A 15694-nucleotide genomic window follows, 5' to 3' on the forward strand; every position below is an offset into this window, starting at 1 on the left:
GAAACATTTCTTATTATCATCAATGTTACCAGTTACTTCACACTTTACATGTAAATAAATTAAGATGATTACATAATGCATTACCCTAAGACTGCAAATCAGACTGGTGAGTCATTCACTAAGTCATCTGATGTCTGTAATATTATTTTTTACAGTGCGCTGTTTAATTATGAATTACTACTGAAGCTGGCAAATCACACTTTATCTAACCTTGAAAACCCCCACTGCTTCGCTAAGTCCGATGAGACCAAAACAAAAAAAAGAAAGAAATTAGGACAAGTGAGCTCATCAGCCAGTCCTATCAGTCAGTGCTATTTTTCCCACGTCTCACGCTTCTCCCTCCGTGGGTGAACTGCGATTAGCATCACACACACAAAAAGAGTCTCAGCGTTTTCCCAGCACACTCGCTCTCTCCTGCTCAGCACTTTGTGAGAGTTCCCTGTGAGATTCTCACACAGCAGCGCTCTGTCATCCTACCCCTCCACAGACGCTTTCTCTCTCTCTCTTACGTTTGCCTACAGTATCGCTTCCCAATGGCTTCATTCTTCCCCTTGTCCCGCATTGGCAGATTGTGTCCCCTGTGACTACACAGATACTTCACATCACAAAGCCCATCCGAAACTCAACATAGCTGACACAAGAAAAAATACGAGAAGACATGGGCCAAAAAGAACACAATAAACAAACAAAATCAAGCAGGACAGCACTTTCGGTCTCGACTGTGTTAATTGGTGCGGCCCCGGGAGGGACGCTGTTCTCACTGCTGTTCCAGATCCACCCCCCCCCCCATGTCCTCTCATAAACTAAAGCCCCAGTTAATATACATTGGATATTCTCTGTCTCACGGGGCTGTAAGGCAGTCACTCATTAGCAGGTTCTCAGGATAACAGGACGGGGTCAAAGGTGAAGTTATGGGAAGAGAGTGGAAGTGGGGGAGGGGTGGAAGTAGGACAGGAGAGGAGAAAGGTGGGGGTGGGGGTCAACAGTTATGCAAATGAGTGGGTCCAGATAACAAGACAGTACAGGCACCAATTAGCACAATAGATTATTCTGGGCTGCTAGATGTCATTCTGCTTTTATGAACCAAGCAATAAAACAGGACCACTGACAACTAAAAGGCACTGTGTTTTCCTCTTGGGATGTGCACTTTTAGAAAGTATACCCTGATTGGGCAACATGTTGTTCTTGTTACAGTGACAAATAGACATGAAAACAAACAGATCAAGAATTCGTTTTGGAGCTTGTTGCAGTTAATGAGAGTCTACAGGGGTTTTGTGTTTGAAGCTGTCGCCCACTTACCAGCGCTGAGGCTTTTGACACTTTGGACAATGACTTTCACGCTTGCAGGTATGACTTGTGTGGCCTTCATCATCAGCCTGAAATGACGTTTTATGGTGTTTAACTTACACACGTCCGTGCCACACACCAGTTTAGTGCGACATCTTCACATCCTAAACCCTGTGCTGAGCTTTCACACCCAACTGTAGATTGACACCATGTTCAACACTCATAATAGCACTACAGCAGTGTTTTAGTCAAGCTACAGTCTTCATCTGTCTTTCCAGGTCTATATGACGAAACCAAATATAAGGATGATTAAATACACGTCGCACATCATCTCTGTCTTTCTGAGCAAGCGCATAACGCAGAGGCCAATTGAAGCAGAGCTAAAATCGTAGACTCTCAGAAAAAAAGGGTACAAAAGCTGTCACTGGGGGCTGTACCTAAAGAGTGCATAGTAGTACCTCAAAAGCACATATTGAGACCAAAGGTGTACATATTAGTACCAAAATGATACATATTAGAAGCTTTTTAAAGGGTACTGTCCAAGGGGCAGCTTTTGTATTTGTGTGTATAATCTAGGTCTGTTATTCTGATTTGCAAAAAAATAGACTGATATGACTTTAGTCAAACTAAATGCTGGAATACACTAGACTTCAACGATTTGCAGTCAGAAGGAGCCAACGCTAGTTTGGAATGTTTGATTTTGGCCAGTCGGAGTTGATAGATTTCACAGAAAGTCAAATAATGTATGATGGGCACAGACTTAGATTTTTTTAGTTTCAGACTATGAATCCAGACGGAGGATATCCGACATGTTTGATATTTTGAACATATTTTAAAACACATTGTTTTCAGTTTCCTAGCAACAGTTTCTTGTGTTCAGATCTGGAATGGTTTGATCCTCAGTCATTTAGTTTATGACGCTGAGTTTTCATCTGTAACCATTTACAAATCCAACAAATGTATAATACTTAGTGTTTTAAAATCCAGTCATGTAGTGTATTTCAAGTATATGTGACATTACAAAAAGAAGTATTACTGTTTCAGTCTGTCTGAAATCCAATCATTTACAGTGCATGTAAACACACTTAATGAGACTAACTAAACAACACAAATACACCATGGTTCTCCTGAGCACTATTCATCCATATCAACAGTGGCTTATCTCTCCATTAATTACCATTGAAAGCACCTGGAGATCCACATAATGAGATCTCTTGATATTCTCCCAGAGGAGCCATCTCAGCATTCCCAAATGCCATTTAGCATTCAAATAACCAAAATGGGCTGGAGAAAAGGTTATTCACCTCAACAGCAACCCCACCCAAACCCCACAGCTGCAATATCCCATTGTTTTCAATGAAAACAAAGGAAACTGTTCAACATCTCAGTGCCTGATACCTCAGGGCCATTTAAAGCTACTTGCTACAATACTACTGTATAGAATGCCAAGTATTTAAGGGGGAAATCAAAACATATAAGATATAGTTAAAAATGTGGTCACTCTGACAACAGCATCATTGCATAGATCAGTTTGGAAGAGTCATGGGTGGCATGAGATCAATGAACCCAATTACAAAAGGACATGTGGTTACATCATAAAAACTGGCAGCGTTCTCAGAACCCAAAGGTTGGAAACCCAACTTACAAAAACCCACTCGTATTTGTGGCTGGAATGTGATGGGTGCTTCTAGTGACAGGCCTATTGGCATGCAGCAAGCTATTAGAATGAGAATAGAGGCCTGATGAGAGAGACCTACAGTAGTGCTTTAGAGCTTAATGGGCTTCGGGCAGCACAGAAACATGTCTCAGTTTTCAATGGTTGGTTCATTGTCTCGCTCAGCAAGGTAGTGGCAGGCCACAAAAGGGAAGGGTATAGGTTGAAGAGAACTCTTTCAAAGAGGCTGAGTGATCCAGAGCCTGATTCTCCCACAAACAGCAGCGTCCTTGTCCCAACTTCACTGTTCCAGCACTATACAAAGAGAGCCAAGCGGCTCCTTTCCCATCATTACACCTCCCACTTCTTCCCCAAACTGTAATCAGCCACAAAATGTTACTGTCAAAAGGTTGGGGAGATGATTTGCTTTGCTTCTTGTATGTAAATCACACATATGGTTCCAATGCTTCTCAAAAAAAAAAAAAAGTGTTTAATTGCGGTTCCAAATGGTTATACAGTAAATTATTGAGACGAATGAGCAGTTAATTAAAGTTTTCCTTATGATTGTAATTATGAATGGTGATTCGTGTCAGTGAAATATTTAATATCACTTAAAAGAGTTCTGGGAGCACTACATGTGTTATGTAATTTTGACACATTACGTACATTGAGCATTTGTGGTTGAGGACAAGCCCGGACTAGCCAGGGGTGCAATCTGAACCCCCACTGCTACAGAAAGGGCATTTAATCCATTGCTAAATTTCCTATAATCCATTTGACATGGTGGAAACAAAGCACAAGTTACAGCAACAGCAGCTGGCACTGTGACACAGACCCTGGCGTCCAACATCTGCAATAAATGACAGTCCAACAATCTGCAATTCTCAGAATAACAAAATTAAGTGTCCTCTAAAGGATCGTAGGATCTGGCAAGAATGACGGGTGAATCAAAGGCTTGGATGAGTCCTGGGAAAACAGACAATGTTTATTTGTTAAAGTTGCAGAAAAACAGAGGTGCAAACCCAAGTCATCCGAGTGCATTTTCTCATTGAGGAATATTTATTCCAAGGCTGAAATAAATGCACTGTGAGAGAGAAGGACATGATGTATAAAAAGGGCCGTGGCAGAAGCCAATAGCTCTGTTTATTCTCCCAGCATGGCTGTGCTAGCATTGATAGGATTACAGGTCACACCAGAAGTGAGAGCCAGGGGACTCCGCGGCCCCTCAGAAGCTGCATTATGTTTCCCTGCTCTGGATGCAACCGTAGAGGATATGCTCCACGGGATTTATAGCCCCAAAAAAGACAAATAAATAGAGAATGTTTTCCCCTCATCTGGCTAGAGTACATAGATACTTTTTTCCATCAACTGAAATAGATTTTACCCAGATGGGATGAATATAGTTTCATTGTATCATTGTATCATTGTGTACTTACAAGAATGATATCCAGGGCCATCACTGTCTGGAATACCATTTCATCCAAGGAGAAATAAACCTGGAAAAAAAGAAGGAAAGAAACAAGACAGTGAGACACTGAAGCTCCAAGGACAGTCTCACACTTGGCAGGAATTGGTGCTTGCATTATTCAATCGAACATTTCACAGATCCCAATTAAATATGTCAAAAAGCCATGACCACCATCTCAAAGAGCCATTTCCCCTTTAGTTGGGGAAAGAGTTGACTGTATGTCATCTATTGTATTCAATATTTGAAAGTTCTGCTTTGTAACTGGCCAAAAGGAAGAAATGCCTCCCCCCCCCCCCCCCAAAAAAAACAGATAAATGCTCCATTATGTGGATCAGAATGATAAACAGGAGACTGTAGACTGACAGACAACCACTAACCATCCCACTACATCCTTGGATATACCCACTGTACAAGGATACAGTGGGACGCCTTATAGCCGTCATCCTCACATACAGCTGTTGTGAATTTAACCTCCATCTTCAAAGAATCTGCCCAATGGTTGGAGGGAAAAGAAAAGACAGAGATAAAAAAAAATTAATATGGAACGGATGAAGAAAGGATGTGCCTTTATCAACATGATGCCATTTTACCACTCGGAACAGACCGCTCTCATTACCCAGAGTATCTATGTTTGTACTTGTGGGTATTAAGATCAAAGCGAGTCAGTTTGCATCAAGGGAACTGTTTAAACTGAATGGCCAGATAAGACAACTCTGTCCTCAAATACAGCTAACATGCTGAAATTGCTTTGTTTACCCTACGCAAACATTCAAATCCCAAATCAAACAGTTGCGCCAAGCCTAAAGAGTTTGTGTTTTGGCAGGCGGGAAATGGGGATATTCAGACAGGGAGCATCCAGTCTCATTTAGCAAGGATGCTTGCCACACGCATTGAAATGCCATACACCTCTCTTTTGTGCTGCACACATTTAAGTGACTATAATTAGCATAGTGGTAATCATATCCATTCCTCTGAGATTCTCCATCATTCTGCTCCAGATGCCATGGTGGGATAGTTGGAAGGGGTTGCAGGGTTGCTGCAGGAATGGGGTTGTAGCAGGATCACTGGGCATTCTTGTGGGGAAGCGGGTTGCGCTTGATGGGAGATTTCATTTAATTGGAATTCAGCGGTAATGTCTTCAAACGGGGAAGGATCCGGGATGTGGTATGGAGGGCAGATGGGGGAGCCTTTTTTTTGAGAATGAAAGAGAGGATGGAAGAAAAGAAACTTTTTTTCTTCCCTTTTTTGTTATCCACCAGAGGAGGGGGGGGGGGGGGGGGGGGTGACTGGCATGAATCTGGGAAACAAGCGGAACTTTCGCATTGTGTGGTTTAGTCCTGCTTTTCATTGCACAGATTGTCCGAGGAGTCTGACAAGAAGCCTGTCAAAGTGTTCCTCCATACCAGAGTAAAAAAAGGGGGCTGATCCTAAAAAAGAACAGAGGCCGGGGGAGGTTGAACCCTCTGCCTGGTTTCTTATACTTGTTTTAACACATTTTTTTGTTGGCTGCTTCAAAAGATTAACAAAAGATGCTGTCAGTCTGTTAGCAGCACTGGAAACTTTCACGCTTTGTCTTGGACCTGTAGAATTTCTGAATGAGCAGCACTTTTTTTTTTAAATTCTTAATTATATGTTCCAAATGACCATTTCTTGAGTGTCAATTATCTCTTTTATCATAAACCAAGTGAGTTATTCAGCCTGACTTGAGAGTGAGGCCTAAAATGTGGTGTTGGCTGCTTGTTTTGCAAGCAAGCTGTTGAGATGGCTAGGATCTAAAGCATTTAAGTCTGTCACCAGCAGTTGCCGAGCTGTCAGCTGGAAGTCATGGTCAGGGTCGTGCTACCAGCTCTACAGGCTCTTCATCCCAGAAGAGGCGCCATTTTAAAGCAAGCATAAGGATCATGCGGTTGTTTGAAGGCCCCACAAGGTCAGCTGCTGTGGATTGACTGGAGCACGCCATCATTGTGAGCTTGATTTGAATGTTGACGTTGAGAAATGGCTGGTACTTGATGTGATTCAACATGCCTGCAGTTGATGCTCCAAGTCAGTAGCAATCTTATTCTTCAGAGGTGAATCTAACAAAGACATGTTTTTTTTTTTGCAATAAAAAACTGATGTCTGTTTGTGGGACAATTTTGCTTTGTGACAGTCATGTTCTCGTTACTGTAAATGTAAAGAGGTTTACTGTAGGCTGTGACTTTAAATTTAAGTTAGCAATAAACTTCACAGAAAACTGAATCATTTACATTTTCATTTACTTCATGCAAAAATAAATAAACAAATTGATATATAGAATTGATAGAAAAAATTAAATAAATAGATTCTTATTATTTTTTATTTTTTTATTTTGTGGAAAATAAGACCCCACTTATGTATTATGTATACAGTGTATGCTTACAGGATCATGTTGCACTGAATAAAAATCTATATTTACATATTTGTACAGTTATTTTCAGCCCTGCTCCTGATAATGAAATATATGCAATTAACTGTGATTCTAGCACATACATAGTTTGTTTTAAAAGAGCATGTACTTTGAAAACGTTTAGGCCTGTTTGTCCTCTTCACCCTCCCCCCTCTTTGTCCCTCGCCTGCTGTCCTTTAACGCGTCCTCCCATTGACAGTCTCTCTGCGGTTCCCACAGCACAATAGCCATCAACGCCCCGCCTACTGGGCGTGACCAATGCTGTGGGGCAGTTTATAAAAGCCCCTCCGAGTTACCATGAGGAAACTCTCTCAGCGCTACTATGTTGCAGTTGTATGACACGCTTGTTTTTTAGAGTAGGCTATTGGAGCGAAGTTTAGATTAATGCAGTGTATATCACAAAAAGAGCGTCCTTCTCTTAGAGTTTAATAAACATGCTGAAAACGTACGGCAGTAAAGTTGCACTCTCCCTCGCGGGAGCGACCGTCACCTGTCTCGCGCTACTGTTATTTTTGTCGCAGCATCAGCGGATTCAGATGGATGAGATGCAGAACGAGAGTGAGGTCGGGTTGCGCTCACTGCAGAGTCTGGGGGAATCAGAGGTTGATGATGGAGCTCAGCCTGAGCAGAATGGAAAGAAAGGATTCTCTGCCTATTTTTCTAAGCTGACCCGCAGCAGGAGGGAAGCGGATAAGCCCACTGAGGCGTCCGGAGCGGCGACAGACGCGCCGCCTGCTGAGGACATCAGCGCGGATGACATCTTCATCGCAGTAAAGACCACTAAGAAGTTTCACCGGTCCAGACTGGATCTACTGCTGGACACCTGGATCTCCAGAAATATGCAGCAGGTATGTCAGTTTACACGGTTACAAAATGTTTCCATAACTTGTTGCCAGTTTTGGTTAGGTAGCCTACATTTCACCAGCCGGAAACAAATGGGATTTTATTTTCGTGATGGCTAATTGTGTTTAATATCAAGTCACGCTTGTATGTGTCTTTATACATATATTATATGTAAATATAATTAATTTCAATAGTCCTCATTTGAGATAGATCAGTATTATATATATATATATATAAATATTCGTGCTACATTTATATATATATATATATATATATATATATATATATATATATATATATATATATATATAAATGTAGCACGAATATTTTTATGCATTTATTTTCCAACAACATTGTTGCAAGTTTATTGTCCCTTTTGTAGCTTACATTACCTAATGAAATTACTTTACATGTGAACATTGCTGTTTCATGTTAAACACAATGGTGTTTCACTTCAGAGACCCTTTGGATGATGCCATTTATTGACATACCTAATAATTATAATAGACAGCCGATTAAGTAAAAATGTGTGAGAAAATATCTTATCAGCCTATCTATGTATGGTCTTAATACTAACAAAGTGTATCTACAAGCAGGACCCTAAAACTTTTAAAATTGTTGTTCAATATTATTATTTGCATGGCATATAAAAAAAAGGGGGAATTAAAAAAACCCCTCATATTCAAAGTCTCTCTTTGCTGTCTGTAGCAATTGCTGTATTGCTCACAGAGCAATGGGTGGCTGTAAGTCCCCCCTTCTCCCCTCCTGCTCCATTGTTTGGGGTGTCCCCGTGAATACGCCAGGGCTAAGGATGCATCACAGCAGCGGCTTCAGAGCTGTCCCCTTCTCAGCACTAACAAAGCGTCTTTCTGAAGGGGGAAAGAAAAGCTTTGCCAGCCCCTTGTCTCCCACTCTCCATGGGAACCGGGGATCTGGAGCAGAGGCTGGGTCAAGCTACCCAAGCGGTGGGAAAAGAGAGTCTTCGTTATAGAGATGCTGGGTGGCACAAAGGGACAGCATCTATAGGCAAGGAAAGGCTTTTCAGCAGCATGCCGAGTTGCTCACAGTATGAAAATACAGCTCTGAGAAACAGGCCTCTTTTGCAGCTAGCACAAAAGCACTCTCGGCACCTCGACAGCAGCAAGCACAGAGCAGTCAAAGTGATTTTACCCACCACCTAGAGTAGTCGCTTACACATTTTTACAAAAGTCAGTTTAATTTGCCTCGGGGCTCTGTCACAATCAGTTTCTCTCACACCTTAGACAAGAGGGGGGTTTATTATTGTCATTTGAATATGACACAGCTATAGCAACACTCTTATATGCTTGCAGAGTCTGAGTACAAAGATATGTTGTCTAGATATGTACTCTTTGTACTCATTATGTCTGTGAAGGTACTCTGAATATAGGAGCATGTGGAAAGTTAAAATTTAAATCAGACAATTCTAGCTTCTGCACTCATTCAGTCAGCTCAGATTTGTCTTTCACTATCCAGCTAAACTGATATGACCACTCCAGGCTTCAGGCAAGATTGGAAAACTAAGAGTTGATGCAAGTTAACCCACAGAAGAGAGAGTTAACAGCAGGGATTAATAGCAGCAGCTGGTGGGGAGCAGTGCAGACATAAAAGACCAGTGCAGACCAGAATACAAGGGGGAGTTCTAGGAGAATGAGTGCCAGGTGGCCTGGTCTCAAAGAACAAAAGATGGCTCTGATGCCAGCTATATGAATCCTAACATGTTCACACGGAGAGCCGCTCTCAAATTATTTCAACATTCACCTGTGCAACACCTGAGTATGTTAAATCCCAGTTATTGTCATCTGAACGGCCGGGGATTATCCCAAGGACTCCGGTGTACTGTTTGGCCACTTGCCACAATGGCTGGCACCAGACAAGTGTTTCAACGGGCCAGGCATTGTTAGACCTACAGCATGGGAACTTTGTCACATATGCCAAGTGAGATGTTGCGTGACCGACATTGTGAATATGTTCATAGGGGTTAGAATCTTTTGTAGGAAGGATCTTTCTAACTCGCTTACCTACTTCAAATGCTGCCCTGACGGGTGATGAACAGCTCACTGTCTTGGGCTGTTTACATGTAAACACTGAGAGTAGATCCAATCTGTGTCTGCTGTTGACACTTATGGCAGCCTGTGGCTCTTCTTGGTGGGAAACTGTCTTGTCTTTGTTTAGAGTTAGTCACGGTCAGCTAGAAGCTCCCCTACCCTTGTCAGTATTTCTCTGAGAGAATGAAACCCTAGAGCTCTGTTGCTTTCTGAGTACTTGTTTCTGATTATTAAAAGCATGTTTTATAATTGTCTTGACTTGATGAGTCAGGACTCTTGAATTGTGTTATTCTTTTCAATCAGATCTGCCCCATTTTGAATTGTTCACGCTGCAGCTTCTGGCTTCCGCTGTTTCTCTAAATTTCCCCCCTGGAACAATGCAGCTTCCCCAGTGAGAGAAATTCACAACAATGAGTGAACAGCCTGTGCCGTGGCTGTGGTATCCGGTGTCCAGTTACACAGACAGCTACCAAATGCCATTAAGATCAAATGCACACTTGGTTGACGCAGAAGAAGTACCATTACCAACCTCATTACTTCTATCTGAAATACTTAACTGCATAATTACTCACTGTTTAAGGCAGTAGTTTCTCTGGCTTAAGCACAAGATGGTGAAAGCTAGGCAGATCTATTGTGGCACGAGTCTGTGCAAGTTTCTGGTCTCTTACTGGCACAGGTAGAGGGAGCAGGGCTGTGTGGTGTTTAATAGAGGGAGTAACATCTCTCCAGTTCCTTCCTGGGTAGAAGGAGACAGACAGCCAGGCTCCTTGCTCTCCCTGCCCCCTGGGGTTTAGTCCTACCAACCTCTGCCCGCTCATCAGAACTCTAAACAACCGAACGAAAACCCTCATCCTTTCTTGTGTGCCGAGAATGCTGGGAAAAGTGCATTTAGAAGAAAAGACTTGACATTTATGAAAGAAACCACAAAAGGGTCATTTTGGCTCACAATATCTTCAATAAAAGGGAAACGGAGAAACAAAGCCTTGTACCACGAGAGGCCTCTCTTTAGTTAACCACTGCAGCTGTATGCAAATCCAGGCAAACATATTTAGGAATTACCCAGTGACAGCTTTACCCACTCCTCATTGTCTCAATGCAAAGGGACAGTGGGAGCAGGGTTGGGGGTGAGTGGCCACACACACACATTGTAATGCACTAATCAGCTCTGAGGTTTCTCTCTCTGTCAGTGCCCGGCCTGCCTTGGCAGCTGCCTGTGTGATTAGTCTGTCCTTTCAGCGGAACTCTGTGCAAACAGCGCCAGCCTCTGATCCTTTACCCAGCCCAACCGCCAGCCCTCCCTGAACAAACAGAGGCCTTGGGCCTTGGCCCCTGAGTGCTGCGCTAAACATCTGCTTAGAGTTTGTTCTGCAAACCAATCAAACATTATCTGGCAATGTTTGAACGTTCAAAAAAAATGCGACTGTGGAAAGGGGTAACCAGTCCACGTGTGTGTGTGTGTGTGTGTGTATGTGTGTGCTGGCATTTGAAAGGCAACAAAAAATGAATCCACTGTTGAGATAAAGATCACAAAATAGCTGAAGCTCATAAGAGAACGGTTTTGTAGCGTTGGTGTACATGTTCAAGGCCAGTTGGGTGTGGGCAGGTTGATCTGTTCAGACACGTGGCTGTGATAAGGCGGCGGGTGGCAGGTGCTGTCTCACCTGAGGTGGAAAGCAAACAGGTTAACGACAGTGCATGACCAGGGGCATGCAGCCTTTCATCAGTCTGTCTGAGGCGTGTGGCGTCGTCTTCTCAATGGCTCCTTTGAGCTGGGGCTGCTGCCTTGCACCTGCTCTGTCTTATCTCCCACAATGAGATCCTGATCCCACCCCTTCTATTTTAACGTTAACAAAACCCTGAGGGGTCAGACGTCAGTGAATGCACACTGGGGAGAATGTATATTCATCAATCCGAGTATGTTTGGGAGAATAGGACATGGCGCTCCTTTCTTTTCTTCCAAATGATTTGGCCATTCTTTTTTGGGACATTTTTAACATGTCTGAAGTGGATAGAGGGATGAAGAATGGAAAGACTTGGGAGGCGGTGAGGGGCAATGGAATGGGGGTGGTGTGTTGGGGGTGGTGGGGGTAATTGGGGTGGTCTGCTCCCCGCTTTGTCCTGGGCCTGGGATGCTTTGGGGCGCAGAGCAGTTGCCATGGAGAGACTGACAACAAGAACAAGGGGCCTTTATTTTGGGGGGTAGAGTTTGGCTTGTTTAACTTGCTGAGTTTTCCATGGCGTAAAAATCAGACAATGGTTCCTAATCAGTCCGCTTGGGATAAATAGCTCTCGAAGGCACATGATTCCAGTTTGGAACACGCCAATTCCTGTTTCGTCTTTGCTCTGGTGCAGTGATTCATTGATGAACTTGTGTGACTGCATTGAAAGAGCTAACTGGGCTTTGTCTTTGTTTTTGCAGACGTACATCTTCACGGACGGCGAAGATGAGGAACTAAAGAAGAAAATTGGTGAGTGTAGCTTCCTCAAGCGGAAGTCACAAGGCTAGAAACAAGCAGACATTCCCTCTTTGATTTGAGCATAGTTTGGGCTCAGTCTTCTAATCCTCTTAAAAAATCCTGTGCTTAGCTTACTGGGGCTGTTAGGGGGGAGATAGTAATAGGGCACGTGCAAAGTCACCTGACCTATCAGATAATGGCCATTTCTCAAGTGATAGACATAAGTGGAGTATTACATGAACACTGACATTATCCATCTTCTTGTACAAACAGGAAGCCATGCCATCAACACCAACTGCTCTGCTGCCCACAGCCGCCAGGCTCTGTCCTGCAAGATGGCAGTTGAGTATGACAAGTTCATTGAGTCCAGAAAAAAGTAAGCATTGTATGATTATTGTTACATTATGAGTACTTGTTTTAGTGTCAAAGCAAACCATATTGGATTTTCTAATGATATCTCTGTCTGGTTTAGGTGGTTCTGTCATGTGGATGATGATAACTATGTGAATGTGAAGACATTGGTGAAGTTGCTGTCCAACTACCCTCACACTCAGGACATGTACATTGGCAAACCCAGCTTGGACAGGCCAATTGAAGCCACAGAAAGACTTGGGGACAACAAGATGGTAGGTTTTCCAGAATATCCTCAACTTTTATATACATTGGTTGTAAAGATGAGGAGGAGTGCTAAGAACAGAAGCTGATGTTTTTGTTTCTCCATTGCAGAGACCCGTCAATTTCTGGTTTGCCACAGGAGGTGCAGGCTTCTGTATCAGCCGTGGGCTAGCTTTGAAGATGAGCCCTTGGGCAAGGTGCAAAAACTTTTCAACTATTGTAATGCAGCATCTAAGAACACAATGTTTTAAGATATTAATAGACTTTATGTTTACTTTTTTATGACAGTGGTGGCCATTTCATGAACACTGCTGAGAAGATCCGTCTTCCTGATGACTGTACCATTGGATACATCATCGAGTCAGTTCTTGGGGTTCCTTTGACTCGAAGCAGCTTATTCCACTCACACTTGGAGAACCTGCAACAGGTGTCCAAATCAGAAGTACACAAACAGGTAATGCACTTTTAAAGAAAGCTTGATACAGGAACATCTTGGTTCTGTAAAATACACTATAGTTGTATTAACACAGTGTTTCATTCGATTTCATTTAGATTTCATTGAGTTATGGAATGTTTGAGAACAAGAGGAATATCATCAACATGAAAGGGGCTTTCTCTGTTGAGGAGGATCCATCCAGGTAAGACACTTTTCTTAACATTCTAGATCATATTTGGATGTTTCTCTTATTTAAGTCTGCATGCATGTACTAATATAACCTCTTTGTTTAAAACTCTCTCAGGTTTAAGTCAGTGCACTGTCTGCTGTACCCAGACACTCCGTGGTGCCCTCCTCAGGTTGCCTATTGAGGCGACCGGCTCCTCTGTTGTATCCTCGTCCCTCACTGCCTCGGTATCTGAAAGGCATGAGGGACCAGTGTGTTATTGAGCCGTGTGGCCTCTGCATTTACTCTGCAGTGGCGCACGGCTTTCCATGGTTATACTGGGCTGCTGTGCGGCCCGCCTTTAAACTGTTCCTTCCTGCCTGGTGCCAGATCTTCCTGTCCAACTCAGACATGACGGAGGGCCCGGCTTTCAGAAGGACGCTTTCAGCGCCAAGCTTTGCAGGCAATCAACTGTGCTTTATGTCGTTATTGTTGCTTGTATCCCATTTGCAATTCTCATAGAATGCAACTTTCTAGTATACCCAAGCCTTTTGCCAGCTTTATGTGCTTAGTTTTAAATTCTAATTAGCAAATTAGAGCATACTTTATATTTTATTCTCTCCAAATACCATTCAGGATGTTCTTTCCCTCAGGTTTGATTTAACAATTGAAATCTTTAAAATAGTCGGAGCAGATAAGTAACATGGGTGCTTTATTATTTAGTTCTAAAGGACTCCGGACAAAATTAATGAAATGAAGGTCTTTTATTTGCAAATTTATTTCTTTGATGTCAGTGTTATTATAATTATTATTGCTATTAGTTTTTTTATGATATTTTGTGCTGGCAATAGGCAAATTTTCCAAATATGCTGTCAGGTTATTTTAATCTGTGGCGTATGAGGATTAAGCACTTTTCTCCCTAAATCCTCTGGGCATTTTATGGTGATTGAACTGTTATAACTTAAAGCTGTGTGAAAAAGCACCAAGTGGCCCAAATTTTTAGATCTTTACATTATTTAATGCCAATGCATTTACACAATCTTGGCAGATAGATATGAGATTTCTGGCATGATTTATTATATATATATATATTTAGCTTTCGCTCAAAGATGTACTGAAGTGGGAGTTGCACAGCTTGGTTTGAATGAACTGTTGGTTGCTCAAGTAAAGTATCGCTTAGCAATCGCTAACTCTTGAATTGGCACCAGGGCCACTGTCAACACAATGTACATTGTTAAAACAGATGGCAGCTAAAGTTTAAGACGTGTTTATAGCACAGATCCGAGTTCTATGATTCCTCTTGCACAAAGCGGTCTGGCCTAGAGCCATAGTTTTCCCCATTCCTTCACGGCTGGCAGTTGGACATCACTATGCCGACTATACAAAACATGTTAAGTGTGAGCTTTACATGAGCAACAACAGTGATCCTAACAGAGTTTCGGTTTCTCTGTGGGAATGACCCATATTGGGTGAGTCTGTATATATTATGTAATAGCAGTATTTATGTACTGTGCCATTTTAAAACAATTGTATTTGTACATAACTGTTTAGATATTCTATGCATTTTGGTCACCTATGGATCAGGCCTAGTTCTGATGAGTCCTTTAAAATGTCTCTCTCTTGTCTTTTAAATGCTCTGAAATTTGCTAATGGCTGTAATTTATAGTCCAGTATCTGGATTCTTTGTTCAAATGTTGTCCTCTCAGGGATCACAATCCTGATATTTTTACCATGGGCTGCCTTGGTAATTACCCATTCAGCTTTTGAATAAAGCATATTCGCTAAGAAACTTTGCTGCACTGTTGTTTGTTTTCTTTCTGACATATTTCAGATTTAAAGGCATAGTTGACCCAAAAATGAAAATTCTGCCATCATTTACTTACCCTCATGTTGTTCCAAACCTGCACAACTTTCTCTATTCTGTAAAAAAACAAAAGGAAAAATTTAGAACATCTTTTATACAATCCAGTTGAATGGTGACAACAGATTTTCAGTAGTTAAAAACTTAAGTTTTTGTTTGTTTCTCACACAAATCTAACATATGAATCATAGGGACCACTTTTTTTTTTTCACCCACAATGAATGGTGACCAGGTGCTGACAATCTACTTTCACTGTATAGAAGAAAGCAGCATTGTCATTTTAAAAAAACTTTTCCTTCCAGTTCCTCAAATGAAAGAAAGTCATACTGGTAACGAGTACAAAATGACATACTTTTCACTTTTTATTTGGTGATCTATCACTTTCAACAACATCTAAGACAAACAGTGAAAAGGACA

General features: G+C 42.0%; 2 protein-coding genes across 2 annotated transcripts in view; both read left to right on the plus strand.

Moving 5' to 3' along the window:
• eif3ba (eukaryotic translation initiation factor 3, subunit Ba) overlaps positions 1-15694 on the plus strand; it is a 179154-nt gene that overhangs the window by 95263 nt on the left and 68197 nt on the right. The gene's annotated exons all lie outside the window — the stretch shown is intronic.
• Positions 7130-15209, plus strand: lfng (LFNG O-fucosylpeptide 3-beta-N-acetylglucosaminyltransferase). The gene is made up of 8 exons (XM_056261669.1): positions 7130-7682; positions 12163-12211; positions 12473-12575; positions 12672-12825; positions 12926-13011; positions 13103-13268; positions 13367-13452; positions 13555-15209. Exons 1-8 carry the CDS (start codon positions 7269-7271, stop codon positions 13619-13621), a joined length of 1125 nt encoding a protein of 374 aa, XP_056117644.1. The 5' UTR covers positions 7130-7268; the 3' UTR covers positions 13622-15209.

This window comes from Rhinichthys klamathensis, unplaced genomic scaffold, assembly GCF_029890125.1.
Source record: "Rhinichthys klamathensis goyatoka isolate OS25496 unplaced genomic scaffold, OSU_Roscu_1.1 h1tg000184l_1, whole genome shotgun sequence".
Lineage (NCBI taxonomy): Eukaryota > Metazoa > Chordata > Actinopteri > Cypriniformes > Leuciscidae > Rhinichthys > Rhinichthys klamathensis.

Coding starts and splice junctions, on each gene's coding strand:
- lfng (XM_056261669.1), top strand. CDS start 7,269: ATGCTGAAAACGTACGGCAGTAAAGTTGCACTCTCCCTCGCGGGAGCG. Junction 13,012..13,102: donor AAGATGAGCCCTTGGGCAAG/GTGCAAAAACTT, acceptor TTTTTATGACAG/TGGTGGCCATTTCATGAACA. Junction 13,453..13,554: donor GTTGAGGAGGATCCATCCAG/GTAAGACACTTT, acceptor AAACTCTCTCAG/GTTTAAGTCAGTGCACTGTC.